Source organism: Trachurus japonicus, chromosome 3, assembly GCF_045865225.1.
Source record: "Trachurus japonicus isolate A0001 chromosome 3, Traja_1.0".
In the NCBI taxonomy this organism is placed as follows: Eukaryota; Metazoa; Chordata; class Actinopteri; order Carangiformes; family Carangidae; genus Trachurus; species Trachurus japonicus.
The window spans coordinates 15,413,213-15,428,545 of NC_140909.1; the positions used below are offsets into that span (position 1 = coordinate 15,413,213).

The window sequence follows — 15,333 nt, forward strand, 5'->3', positions numbered from 1 at the left end:
ATACATATCCATCACACACACTTCCCATGTTAATCCCTGTTTTTGTGCGTCGCTCTGTCAGTGTGCGACCTCCAAATTAAGCCCAGAGTGTGTCTGTGATGGAATGTGCTTATGGGTCTCTCTCTCTCTCACACACACCCACACACTCCCTCTCTCTTTCTCCCTCTCTCTCTCTCTCTCTCTCCCTCTCTCACACACACTTCCGATGTTAATCCCAAAATTCTAGCATTTGCAAACCGATGACAGCGCTTCCTCTGAGGGGGGATGGATTAGAGTGACATTATGTTTGCTTTAAGGTTAAAAATAATATGGTTTTTGCTTTTCTGACACTTTTTTTCCCAGCACTGTGACATGTTAAAAAGCCCAAATCCTTCACCCACCCTGGATTAGTCAGCGATTTGTTCAGCATGATTCGTCATAAAAACACACTCACATGAGTCATTTTAGTTTTTTCTTAATTAATGACAATAATTACAGAATTTACAGTGTAAATTATGGCTGTAACAGCAAATCCTCCAGATTATTTCTCCCAGTGTGTGTTGGAGGAAAAGAGCGAAGCGTTAACGGCACCTTGGGGAGATTAAATGAAAGTAATCTAAAGACTGAATGAAGATGTGCAGTAATGACAGTCGTGGTCCGAACGGTCTGTCCTGCTCTACAATACTGCTGTCTACCTCCATTACTCACTTCATTGGCTCTGTTGCTTTCTGTCTCTCACTCTCCTCTCACCTCATAACGGCCATCAAATTAGATTTACTATCGCTTAACCATAACCGTCTCCCTCTCCGTCACTCACTGTCTCTCTCGTTTTCTGTCTGTCTGTCTCTCTTGCTCACTCCTCGATGGCTTTCATATTAAATTCACTATTCGTGCGCGTTTCGTCTCTTTCTTTCACTTACCTTCCTGCAATTTATTCTCCCCCAGTTTCAATTTTCACTTTCATTCTGGAGATACTCTTTGTGTTTCTCCCTCTGCACCACTTCACCTCTACGCTCTCTTCATCCCACCCCCTCTTTATCTTCACATATCTCCTCTCCATTCTTATTGTGCCTTTACTGAAATTCACACTCAATCAAAATGCAACCGCACAACTGAAATTGAAAACCCGGCAGGCGTTGGACCTCAATCTCATTCCTTAGTTGATTGGCAGGTCTCACTAAGTTTTCTAATTCTGGTTAATGTTTTTTCAACATCTGTAATGTTGAGAGAGACAGAGTTTGGTGACATAGTGTAGTGTGAGCATTGGATCATGGGAGTTGGCGTCACCACTGTTGCTGTAATTGCAGTCAGCTTCTTCCCGTCAGGAGTCGTTTTTTGCAGGGATTTCATCTCTCCACAAAGGTCTCCTCCTCTGCAAAAGAGAGCAGCTGAGATACTGTTCAACTTTGCTCAGCTTGTTTCTGTGAAGTTTAGCCTGATCACTCAAATCCTTCATCCACTCAGACAACCACAAGGCTTACGCGTGTGCAAAGGGAATAATTACAGGTTTGCTTGAAACTGAATGGAAACGTTGCGGGATGCTGTAGTAGGTACACAGCTCAGCAAACGATATGACAAATTCTTTTTGCTTTTAGATGTTTAATTAACTTACAAATTTAGCCTTTTATAGGTGAGAGTCACCAGTTTGTGTTTTACTGTTTCTCCTCTCAGCTGGTTCTTCATGCAGAGACATACTGTGGTTTGAACATGAAATAACAGCCAGAGACTGTAGATATCATCTGTACTGTACGTCGATATCATCATTCATCTCTCAAAGATTGTTCTGCGTTTCAAGATTCAGTGATAAGGAGCGTATGTTTATGATTTTCATCTAACCTCTCTTTCTTGAATGAAAAGGCAAAACAAACCATATTTCGCTATTAACCCTATGTGTCTCCATCACATCCTCCATCGGTCACCCTTTGACTGGTCTTATTCATTATCAGAGCAGGCTCTTCAGACTAGAGATGCTATGAAAACTTTACCATGACTGTTGTAGCTCATTAAAACTGTGTTAGTGGTCAAGGCTCCAGCAGAGGAGATGCTGGTCAAAAGTGCACTGCTCTGTTTCGGGCTGCCTGCGCTGCTCTGGCGCTGTGAAGGATGTATTCTGACTCACCGAGCTGCATTGATGTAGATTACTAGTCTTCTTATTACAGTTGTCCCTAATGTTTTTACCACACAAAGACTAAACCTGTTCCTTGACCTGAACATCGCCACATCATTTATAATTCAAATTTAAAACAGACCTGTGAAATCCCTGTTTGTTGATCCATACTTAAAATCTCAATAGACATAGAAGGGAAGTCACTGCACTGAAGAAGTAATCGGAGAGACATATGAATCAATATATCCACTGCTTGTCTTCTTCCTCCATTTTCCTCCTACCAGCACAAAATGAAGTGCTCTAAATCTGCAGATTCACCTCATTACAAATGGCCATTTTAAGTAGTTGGAGAAGGAAACTACCAAGAAGATTAACTTGTATAAAAGAGGAATTACTTGAAGACAAAGGCTAAGTGGACCTAACAATTGTCAAATTAGCTTCCAAGCTCGGGGACAACAACAACAACAACCTTCAATGCTCGACATTAGCAAATAAATTAGTCTTGCTACCCTGGGCAGAAAATTAAACTCTTCCACTTGCCTGCGGTAAATGATTTAGCAGACAGGTGAGATCAGAAAGGAGAGCACAAATCCATTTGTTGGGCCATGATTGCATATTATTTGTCAAAAAATTGCAGAGGAGATCATTCCCTTGCTTGTGATTTTGCAAATTATCCATTTTTTCTAACCTACAATTTCACAAGTATACTTGTTTCTCTGCCTTGTCTTCCCTAAAATCAACCATTTTATTTCCCTTGCACCACTTTTCATGCCTCATTTCTGTTTTCCCAGTCTTCTAAATTGTAATTCTGTCTTTCTATTCCTTCTCCCTTGTCTCTCTCGTCTGTTCTCTCCCTCCTCTTTCTCCTATTATATTCCTTCCTTCTCCTCCTTCCTGTTCCCTGCTGTGCTTGGGTGATCAAAGCAGGCTCAACGGGGCAATATGTCACCTAGAAAGCTGCCTACAGGGTAGTAAAGGTCCACACACACACACACACACACAGACACATACACAGCAGCCTAGCTTTGAAGGTAACTTGCCAGCTATTGTCATAAAACAGCAAAATGATGTGACTCGCATCATGTGGTCATGATGTGACTGTGGTGTCAAGAGGAAGTTGTCGATTGGCTCGCTCTCCAACACAGTCACAGCTCAAGGAGGCTACTTGACAGCCATCTTACGTAAAACCCCCTTAAATTCTCCATAATATAAACATACTTATCTATTCAGTTTGACTTACACTTCTTCTTCTTCCCTCCAGTGCCTGTTAACTTGCAGATAAACATCCATGAGTTCACTTTCAGACAGTAGGAAAAAAAAAAATTCTTCAAATAGCAGTTGTGTCTGGAGGCAAGGTGTCACGCTTTGAGAATCCCTGAACTAATCATAGTAAATAGACAAATGTGAGTCAGTGATGAGATGACAAAAGCACTGAGATGCAAATACACCACACACAACTAGTACTATTAAGGTCTGTGGAAGATTCCTTGAAGCCACTGGCTGCCATCCTCTAAGTAGTTGTTATCCCACATTTGATGGGAGGTCTTGAATCCTCTCTGATTGAAGCTGGAGGCCGATCGCATTCTTCCTGCTACACATTTGGCGTTGAGGACTAGTGACAACACAGTTCACAGCAGGCCTGACCCCGCCTCTAGTGACTTCTCTCTGAAGATAAGAAGTCATACAGAAAAGTTCAAGTCCAGGCCAAACTCTCAGCGCATCCCTAGACTTTTAAACAGGAAACTAAGACCTTCCTTTATGAAAGGAAAGGAAAAATGCCGTCCCACAATCCCATACCACTACTGAAGCTCAAATTCATATTTATAGATTTATTCGCGGTAACACTTTATTTTAAGGGGTCCTTGTTCCTGTGTATCTACCTAATTAATTACAGTGTAATTACCTATGGAACCGTATGTAATAACATGTACTTACATAGTTATTATTATTTTCGTATACTTACAGGTCCTTGTTACACTTGTAATAAGAAATGCTTGTGCAAAGAGAGAGGCCACTTTGACAAAGTATTGTAACAAGCATTTCTTATTACAAGTGTAACAAGGACCTGTAAGTACACCAAAATACACTATGTATTTACAATGTAAGTACATGTTATTACATACGGTTACATAGGTAATTACACTGTAATTAGTTAGGTAGATACACAGGAACAAGGACCCCTTAAAATAAAGTGTTACCTTATTCGCTTTCTAATTAGTTCAGTTTGAAGTCATCATGGACAAGCAGGTTGAATTTAGTTAACGATGTTATCAAAACAAAATACTACATAAATGTTGTTTCATTAAATCCTCTGACATTGTGGAAAGCACTAAAGGGAATTTTCTTTTATGTAAATGTCAGTGAACTATAAATATATCATAATTATTATTTCTATTTAATTAGTTGTTTATTTTTATTTTGTATTTTTCTTTCAGTACCTTATTTCAACACTTCAATTCTGTTTTCTGATGATGCTGCTCAACCAGTTACCATCCACAATATCCCTGGAAACACTGTTGTGTTGTGATTCTGAGGCGTTTGTTTAACTTGATGTTTTTGCAGCGCATGTGATAACGAATGGATGAAGATGTTTTGTGGTTTTGCACCATGTTTGTGTCTTGGCATACTGTATGTTTCCTCAAGTTACAGTGTTTCTGGCTGTCATGGCCACCGTAGGAACCAAAAGAGCCCTCACACAGTCATACAGTATGTTGATGTGTGAGGTTAAACACACAGCTTATCCTCTTTTATCCTGTTGAAGAAAGAGGAAATTACATTGACTTATTTATTGGTGTTGGGCAGTGACGTTTTTCAAAGTGCTTTACAATATTTTTCTTTTTTTTCTAACTGAAAATCATTAGATAAAGTGAATATAATGCATGAACGTTTAATTCTTAATGCATTATAGAAAATAGTCCCTGTGAGAGACCTGGGGTCATGTTTGAAATGAATATGTCATTTTACATTAACATTTACATTCATTCATTTGGCAAATGCTTTTATCCAAAGTGGCTTCAAGGTGAAGAACAACACTAAAGCTTCAGGAGACCTTCACACCACATCTATTTACCAAGTGCAAGATCAGGTAAAGAAATGCTTGCAATGAGTGCTAGTTAGGCATGTTAGGGTGAGGTGAAAGGAGGACATTCTTGAAGATAGAGAGGGACGTCTCTGCTCTGATACTGTACTGTAGCTTTGCTTTTCCCACCAGCAGGAACCAGACGATACTCTGTAGAGATCAAGAAGATGAGTGAGTGGGGAACTACAAATCACTTTGAAGGTAAGCAGTAGTGACGTGAATTTGATCGGGTGGCCATGGGTAGCCGGTGCAGGTTGATGAGCACCGGAGTGACATGTGCCCTTTTAGGCTGATTGAAGACCACACGGGCTGTCAGACTCTGAACCATCTGTAAAGGTTTGACCGGCCATGAAGATGAAGGGGAGCCCGCCAGGAGGAAATAGTAGCAGCTGGGCGACGTGCTGAGTCAGGTAAGGCCTGATTTAAACAAAAAATGTTGTATAGAGCGAAGAATCATGACCGCAAGATGGATGCAACGATATCAGAGAAGGCAAACTGGTCGCCCAGGGTTGTTGGGGAAGGAGATTAAGAGCTGATATTGATATTTATAGTATGATGGAGAGACTTATTTGACCAGATGAGTAAGAGTTCAGTCTCTGAGTCTTTACTTTAAAAAGAAATAACATCATGATGTGACAGAAATCTCAGCTGTTCGTTGCGTCTGTCATAAGATAATGTATTCCAGGGAAAGTGGGCCGACTGCGGGAGGTGGCAGCAGTGACAACAGTTTCTCTGAGCTGATCAGTCGTTTCTCAGGGTGACGGGGTTACAACCTGCCTGGCAGAAATAACTGGATCATGACAAATTTAGAAGTTCCCAGAGGAAACAATTAAAACCACTGAAGCTTTGTAGTGATGAACAGTAGACTACCTGACAGTGGCACATCCCAAAAAGTCAAGGACTGTTAAAATGGAGCCAGAACTGCTGTCACCTTGTGTCCGTTTGGCTGCTGTACACGGACAGAGGAACACAACAAACTATCGCTGGTGTGGAAAAATGGCTTTAAATGAATTTTCAGTATCTTATTCAAAGTTAGTTGTTAAAAAGTAAACATGAATTGTCCCATCTGGCTTATTCAGAAAATGTTAAACAGGTAACTGTGGGGATGATTAGCAGTCTGGATTTACTGTGACTACAGTTTGTTATGTGCAATAAACAGCTAAACAGAGACAAAAAGTGCAGCAGATACTTGTGTCACATTGTAAATTCATAGCGTGTTTCATGTAGATCTTTATTAATCTATGATGTTTGTCATCATGCAAATTGCGGGTATTTCATTGGGACTGGACGAGACCACATGCCAGATGTCCGACTGGTATTCTGTGTTGAAACAATGAAGAGTCAGATGTCAAAACTCTTTCAATACATTCCTTTATTTACATCCCTCCATCTTGCTCTTCCATCAACACAATGTGTCGGACCACATTTCTAGAAAAAAAAACAAACAGTAAATCTGCAGAGGACAGTATGATCACAGGCTTGACGGGTGGAAACAACACACCCGCAGCGAAAAGCCTGGACTTCATCATTTCATCATGTCGTAAACCGACACAGACAAACTGGTTTTCATCAGTTCTGTACAGATTTTCCCACGTCCGTCCCTTTAAAACTGAGCAGAACTGAAATGTCCCTCACTGCTAGATTAAATCTGTTTTAGTAAAATGTGGCCTGACCCAGACGTAAACACACAATAGTCTTTGAAAGATGCTATGTGTCAAATTTCCAGATAACACATTATAATTCTTTACTTCCACAAAAAATTCAACAGCACACATCAATTTACTCTTTACTGACTGTATGTTGTTGTTTTGTTTGTTTGTCTTTAGTTTTTTGTCGTACAACTTGACATAAAATATGAATATTTTTCAATGCACCTGGTAAAGAGTGCATCTCTTTTTGCTTGGTTACCTCTGATGATGAAGGAACCTGTATTCCTGAAAAGTCCACCAAAACCAAAGGTGTTTGTTTTTAGAGTTATTGCTAGAATTATAAAGCGCTACCATAGTTCATTTGGCAGTGACACATGGAGGGAGAAACCTCACACATAGCATTTTAAAACAGGAAACAAGTACAGGCCATTTAGCTCATCCAGAGGTTTGGGTTCCCAAAACATCCACTGCGAATTAAACAAGGCTGTAGTTAATACTGGTATTTCATTTAAGACAACACAGCTGTTTTCATGCTAAAACATTTTCATCTTCCCATGTAAAAAAAAATCCTTTTAAAATTCTGCCGAGATCTCAGTCGAATGAAGCTTCTTGTGCTGGAACCAGGTGACGGCCCTGGATGTGGAAGTTTATGGAAACCCAAACTCATTACAATCCCCGACAGGAACAGCAGGAGCAAATGATATCAACAGAAAATATATAAAATAAAGATGAGCGCATTATATGTTATGTGTACAGTATATATTTATATATGACATGGGCTCAGCAAAGTATGTACAGGTATTTTCCTTTTCTTTAATGCATAGTAACTTTTTAAGATCATAAGGTGTAAATAAATAAGAACATTAATAAGCAACTCTGCTCTCCTGAGCTCAAATAAATAAACACTTCATTCATGACTTGCACAGTGAACTGGGAGATAAAGGAAACAAGAGGAGACCTCACAGGAGCCACTTTGCCCACCTCTGCATCCAGTCTGTCAAAGCTTCTGAGTTTCAGGGGTCATTTCTCATTAGATTTTTTAATGGCTGCCACTGCAGGTGTGGATCATATGCAATGAATAACTGTTTTAATAACTTTATGCAGGAATGAGAAGATCAAAACCTGAAACATTCACTGATATTTCTGTGTGTCAGTTCAGTGGAAAACGTAAAAACTGAATTTGATAAATTTAGCACTACGAAGCTTTGACAGGTCATCTCGAGATCACAGCACTTCCTCTCCTGTGATGTCGACTTGTTCTTTTACCTCTCAGACTACAAACAGGATCTCCCAGAATGCTCTCTGCTACCCGGGCAAAGGGCGTTCAGAGGGGAGGGTGGTGGTGGATGTCGACAACAATAGACAGAGATGTAGAAGAAGCATTCGAAGGGTATTGTTCTGTATTTCAGAGGGAAACAGGCTCTTTCAAATATTTATATTTGTACAAACATTTAGATCATAAACATCTCAAGCACCATAGATAATAATATGAACAAATTGTATGTGATGCTATCCATCCAAAATAATGGAACCAGGCAGAGATCTATGCCTCATAATTTGGTTATCACCCTTGTCTTTCTTTACTAAATTCCTTTCTTTATGCTTTTAGTTGTTCCTTTACTTCTTTATACAACACTGTAACTATTCAAATAGTCAATGGGAACTTTTCAGTCTAATTTCACTACTTCATCCCAATAATATAGAGACAAAAGCCCTGAAAGACCTGACAGTGAAATTTTAGGTTTGGCTGGATCATTTCTTCATTTCATCTGCAAAAACATCCCCATGCAAAAATTAGATCCATTTTTTTTCTTTGCTGTAATGTTTGAGAAAAAAGTGAAGATTTTTTTTCTTCATCTGCAAAAACAACATTTGGTGATCAACGATGGGTAACTGATTAAATATTATACTTTTAAGATTAATTATATACAGTACATCCCATTATTAAAATGTTAAGATAATTTAAAGTGTTAAAAGTTCAATCACTGCTGACTTCCCTATTCTCAATTGTTATTGCTGGCTCAGTCTTTCAGGGCTTCTGTATATAAAATGAATATCAATGTGCTTTTCTCCTACTTTTGTCTTCCTCATAATTTACTATTAAATCTCTGTATAACTATTTCCGTTATCCTACTATCATACATAGTCTCTACATGGTCCCATTGCACTCAAATAAAAAAAAGGATACCTTATTATAAAACACACACATTGACGAATCATTCAGTTTCTTTTAGAATAGAGCAGAACAACACAGATACAAATAACAGACAGTCCGCCTGTCAGTCAGTCAATGGATGTACTCAACACTGGATCAGAGAAAAGCATTTTCTTTTCCACGTTTATGTGACTCAGATGTTTCATTGCTTTGTGAACATGAAAAAGCCATCACAACTGTATCGGGGGGGGGATATGTGGTACTGTATGTATACCCCAGAGGGTCAAAATTCAGATGTGCTCTGTTTTTGAGTTAAGTCAAGGAATGAAACAACACCACAAGACCCTAGCGGCAGTGTTTTTTAATATTTTTTCTTCTTCTTTTTTTGTTTTTGTTTAAATGCACATTACTCTGTGTCCTGGAAAAACCGTGTATATTTTTCAAAATTCAGGTTTTGGTCCTTGCAACAGTTTTGTTGTTTCGGACAGGATTTGATGTTGGTCTACACACCCTGTAGGTCGTCTTATAACATTTTCTTTTTGTTGTTGTTGTTGTTGTTAGTGATCAAAAAGGTTTAAATTTAGCCTAATCTTTCATCAATATACCAAATACAGTTCAAACATTAACTATTTCTTTTCTTATAATATGATAATATCAAGCACCGACCCATAGGAAAACATCATCACATTTAATAATGGCTAGAAATTCAAAGATTTTCCAGGGACACGGAACTTTGTGTGTTTTTTTTTCTATGCTAGCACCATACTTACTGCATGTACACATAATCAGAGAGAAGGAGAATTGGTCTTGGTATTGTTGAAATGTTCACAAGGCACTTATCTAAATCATTTTCTTTGTCCTACTGTCTTTCTCCTTTAGCAACTGCACAACAATACCAGGCCACTCTGTCGTCAGCACTCTGTATTTACAGTCAATGGCTCTCAACTGTGTGTACTCTAAAAAGTGCTCTTCCAAAATGATGGTGGGGTTGAGTTGTTTTTTTTTTCTTCCTCCCCTTCATCTCTCCTTCACCCTTCTCTGTTAAAAAAAAAAGTGGCAGTTTTTGTTTCTCTCTCCTCTCCTCTGCTTTCCATACATTCCTAAATGTTCAACTGAGTCCGAGAGGCTTCTCAGCGGTCCAATTATTCAGTTCTCAGGCAAAATGCGGTCACTTGATCATGTTTGATGTGTTTTTTTTCCAGTCTTGCAACCATCTGTCTGCCCCTTTTGGGCAGCCATATTTATCTGATTCAAAGTAGCCTGTCCATTAGATGCTGTTCAGCGGCTGTTTCTGAGGTTGTTTACAAAAATCTACAAGCTCATCTGTCTGTTGGCCTGTTAGATGTCCGCATTCCTTTTATCCCTCCATCTCTCCATCTCTCCATCCATCTGTCCTTCTGCCGACTTACATTTGGACACATTAGATGACCGGCATGATGAATCGAGTGGACAGTCCATCCCTGTGTCCCCTCCTCCATCAATCCAGTCATCCAATGAGATAGTGATTACTTAGGAGATATTTTCAAAGTGAGTTGGATTAATCAATATCTAATAGAGTCCAGCTGTGTGTCTACCTCTCCGTCCTCCTGCTCTCCTGCTCTCCTTCTCTCCCGCTGTCTACCGGTGTCTTGAGGACACGTCGAAGCAGGTGATCATCATGAGATGGGCTTTGCAGAAGTTGACTCTGGTCTCCAGTTTGTCCGTCACCGTCTCCAGAGCCTCTAAATACTCGAGGGAGTCCACTTCATAGACCTGCTGAAGCTCGACTGGACATTGGACAGAGAAGAAAACGTCACACAGTTGTATGTACTTTGGGTTGATTCATCAATTTAAAAAGACAGAACTGTTGACATTTGATATTTTTATAATTATCAACAAATCCCAGTTAAAGGGATAGTTCAACATTTTGGCAAATTTGCCCATTGCCATAATCCCTATAGTCATAGCAGTAGGTTCGTTACCTTTAATTGTTCTATTTTTAGAACGGCGGAGCAGAGCCATGAGCTGCTCAGAGCTACGCTACGGAGGCTCATGGGATTTCTTGGTTTCCCTCATCAAACTCATCAAATGCACAATCCAACAACTCCAAAATGCTCTGGTGGACAAGTTGTGACCTGCACATTCACCACGCTATGAGATAATAACAGAACGTTACAATACAGAGTTGTTTTAGAGGTAAATTCATGCAAAACCGCTGATGAGCGTTCCCGTCGGGGGCAGTTTTTCAGCAAACAGTCTCTGCATTTGCCTCGAAAACAACTCTGTCTCGTAACGTTCTGTTATTATCTCATAGCGAGTTGATCTTTTGGCCGTGCACCTCTTTAGTTTGTTCCTGAGAGTTTTGTTGGAGAGTGCGTGTTTTTCTTTGTTTTTAATGGGCCAATTTGCCAAAGTGTTTAACTATCCCTTTGAGACAAAAGCGTGCCAGTGAATTGATCCAAACTACTACTATTTGTCTGTTAGTAAAATCCACTGTTCAAAAACAGATTCAGCTACAACGCTGGTGTGACATATTCTTTTATTATGACAAACGCAGACTATGTTTAGTTGTTTTGAATCTACCTCACATACATCACACTGATGCTGTAAATATTCAGTCGAGCACGTCATGTGTCAGTCAGCAGCTGAAAATAGTTTCTACTCACTGTTCATTTCCATCTGAGTAACAGCCAAAAACTAGTGCCCAGATGTTTTAGAGCAGGACTCTGTCTTTTATAGATGAAACTCTATATTTGTGGCCCATTTTAAAAGTGTGAGTCATGGTATGATGTCAAATATTGATACAGACAACTACATTGTTGCTTTTGTTCTTTTCATTGCATTTGTTTACAGCATGAAATATATAGAATAACGTCAGCCTCATCCAGGAGTGGACACTGCATCGATTGGCAAATGGATGGAGCCGCCATTACCCTCAGATTACAAAGGGAATATCAACAACAGGCTGACAACCATTGGAAGAAATATTAGAGACAAGTGTGCAGGATTGCCTCTAATGCAGACAATGTTTTTCTTACCCAAGAAAAATCGTTTTATACCCGTTGGGAACCAGTCGTGTAGAATACAAAACAAGAATCCATGATCACAACATGGCTTCACTCTCTCTCTCTCTCTCTCTCTTCCACACACACACACACACATCTATACCTCCCGATGTGACAGTTCTTTACTTACACTCAGTGGTCCATTTGTGCGGCTCCAGCATCAGGTGCTGTTTGGTTTGTTCCAGCTCTTTCTTCAGACACTGGTACTTGGCTCTGACTTCACTGATTCGCTGCTGGCGGTGCTCCAGCAGACGGAGCTTGGCACTGACGTACACCACCTCCTGACGCATGGAGAGAGAGGACACACACACACACAGAGATATGGATTTTTACTCACCTTTATTTATCCAGAGGAGTGTGTTGTGAAACACATGTGCCTCTCTATCATCAGCAGCAGCAGCAGCCTGCTAAATATTGGAACCAAATCAACATGCGGTGTGATGTGCCGGCATGCGAGCACATTCGGACACCGAGCAGCTTCACTGGAGCAGTTGGGGGTTAAGTGGCTTCTTAAGGCCGCTGTGGGGAAAATCTATACTTCATGCTTTTCTCTCCCTCCCTCTCTCACAAACCTCACAGTGCTGCTTATTCTGAATATATAAAGGTGTTGGAAAGGGAGCCAAAAAAAACTGCACTATGCATTCATTTACAGCAATTTCAGTCTATACTCTGTCTTAGGGATTTAGAGGGACACAGAAGAAAATAGAACGTATTTTTATTAAAAACGCTCCCTGTTCACACAGAGTGCAGTGCTAATGTTGATTCATTCATTTTGTGAAAATCTTCACTCATGTTTTATTAAAATTCATGGTTTTTCTGAAGTCTCCTTCTTCACTGACACATAGAGAAGAAACCCAGATCCCCGAGCCTCCTCTTTTCCTCTCTAGCTTCATCGTCTTGCTCAGCAGCATTCAACACAGCACTCGCTGCTTTCTAGTGTGTCCCACAGCTATTATTCATCAAATCAGTTTCACTGACATCAAATGCGACATGCTACCTGGCCGCTGGGGCCTCTTTTTCTGCTCTTTCACATTCAGCCTTCTCTAATTCTCTCCGTACATCCATTCCTCGTTCTCCTTCACCTCACCACCACACTGCACATCCTCACACACCTCCTCCTTTCTTAATCCTTTCGCACTTTCTTGGTTTCCTCTTTTTCTCCCTCAGTATTTGTGTATCAACAACCTTCCCATTGAAACCCCTCTCTCTGAATTTTGGGAGTTACATGCCCCATTATTCTTCCTCTCACCCTCTCCCTCCTCTTTTATCCCTCTCACCTTGCTCCCTCCTTTGTCTCTCCTCTTCTGCAGTCGCTCGACGTCATCTATCTCGTACACCTTGATCTCAAAGGTTTCCGTCGTAGCTGTTGCCCCCCGGAGGTTTGAGGGAGCTGGGGGCCCCAGGGGGCCGTCTACCCAGCATGCACCTGGGCTGGAGGAGGAAGAAGAGGAGGACGTGATGCCCTGTTTGGAGGAGCGGTGAGAGGGTGAGGAGGAGGATGAAGAGTCCAGGGTCAGTGCTGGGATCAGACGACGACGCTGGAGGCCTGTAGGAATAAGTAAGATGAAGACAACAAAACATAGCGTTACACCAAATGTTAACTAGAGATTTAGTGGTGTTGGATTTTATTTACTTTTGTTGCTTTAAGACAGAGCCACAAAGCCAGGTGAGCTGTTTCCAGTCTTTATGCTAAGCCAGTGCAGTCTTATTTCAACTGTTATTATCTTCTCATCTTATTCTGCCAGAAAGCACAGCGAGTATTTCCCAAAATGTCTGACCTACCATTAACAATATAACAGCATATTGGTCGGCCCATGTGGCTAATTGGTGTTTTCTCACCATTCATTTCCATGGGAGCAGTCAGGAAGGAAAGGTACCACAGGAAAAAGCAGCTGTTTCCAGCTGTGCATGTGTCAATGTATCAATCCCGAGGCATACAGCAGATACAGTACAACATGAGTGCCTTTGAACTCAACAGGAAACCCCTGCTGGTTCGCACTTTACAATTTGCTTTTCATCAGTAATCAGGGAAAACTGGAAGCTAGGACATGGGACATGAAAGCAGAATATTAGTGAGCTGAGGAAAAAGATCATGGGTGGGAGAAGAGAGAGGAGAGATGGGTGAATCATCGTGGGAGAGAGGCAGAAAGGAAGGGACAAAAGAGGAGCATCTAGCAGAAATAGAACGAGAAATACATATTGTAGTGATAATCGAGATAAAAAGTTTAGTCTTTTTTTCATGAAGCTCGTAGATAACAGCAGCAGGTCAGTCTCTAATCTGCCCAGTACGCTAGAATGAATACACACACTCAAACATGCTCCCACACGCTTTGCATAGAAATTGCAAGCCATGTCGACAGGAATGTGAGTTATTAGATTCATCACCGGGAACCGAAAGATAAGGTGTGTGATAGTGGGAGGAAGTGGTGATTTTAATAAGGTTGCAGCTGTCTTTTTGGTCCCAGAGCAGCACAGAGGGGTCAAGCAGAGACATTTGTATTTCATTATGCAGTAGGAAGAGGCGTATAAGGCGACAGGGAGAGAATGAGGGTCCGCAGGGAGGAGAAGGTGCAAGGGGAGAGGGTTGAACGAATGAGGAAGAAATGTGAGCGGAATAGATAAAAAAAAAAAAGATGAGACCTGGAGGTAAAATAGGGAGAGAGAGCAAGTGAGTCCCGTGTAATGGAAATCAAGCACAAAGAGAAACTCTGCTGGAGATTTGATTAACATTTCGATCACACAAACAACTCCACACAATGCCTCTGTCTGTGGCACACCTGCCCTCGCTTCTTCTAGCTATTTATACTGAATTTGGGCCCAGATTATTGTCTTATCTGTTGCCTATCTATCTTGGAGGCAGACTCCATTGCTGTCCTCACCTCCACGTAGAGCAAACACAGTCTTTGTGTCTTTTTGTGACAGTGTGGCAGTGAGTGCTCTCTCTCTCAGCGCAGGATCAACCGTGGTTAAAGTAAAATGAAAGTAAATCCAGACTTCTTGCTGCATGGCAGGAGGTGAGGTTACATCCTGCACGCATGGATGGAAATGGGGGTTTTTCCTAATTTAAATCAATAATCGGAGACACGCCAGGAAGAGTAAGCCGCCGTCCAAGCTGATTTTATGCACATATCCATCCTCGTGGTTAACCAGTAGACTGAAAATTGGAGACCACATTAGCAGGCTCTCTGTGTGGCGTTCTGGTGAATATATATTCATTACAGCTCACACCAGCAGAATCCCTTTACCATTTCACAGATGGGTGGCCAGGGTCACCTTTCCTACCTTTCTCCTTCTGCAACCGCAGCTTTTTCCACTTTTGC

At 40.9% G+C, this 15,333-nt stretch overlaps 2 protein-coding genes across 5 annotated transcripts in view; both read right to left on the reverse strand.

The window, feature by feature from the left end:
- The window catches only part of LOC146989783 (saccharopine dehydrogenase-like oxidoreductase), a 126,413-nt gene that overhangs the window by 105,634 nt on the left and 5,446 nt on the right, over positions 1 to 15,333 (reverse strand). The window lies entirely within an intron of this gene.
- The window catches only part of kif26ba (kinesin family member 26Ba), a 76,886-nt gene continuing 70,390 nt past the window's right edge, over positions 8,838 to 15,333 (reverse strand). For 3 of the 4 annotated variants that reach the window (XM_085763956.1, XM_085763949.1, XM_085763942.1), the window contains exons 26-28: positions 13,291 to 13,559; positions 12,144 to 12,294; positions 8,838 to 10,735 (exon numbers count right to left, since the gene is read on the reverse strand). In XM_085763956.1, the coding sequence (XP_085620082.1) occupies positions 10,587 to 10,735; positions 12,144 to 12,294; positions 13,291 to 13,559 (569 nt within the window). In that variant the 3' untranslated portion in view covers positions 8,838 to 10,586. The remainder of the gene's footprint in view (positions 10,736 to 12,143; positions 12,295 to 13,290; positions 13,560 to 15,333) is intronic. The other variant, XM_085763962.1, reaches the window with a different exon arrangement.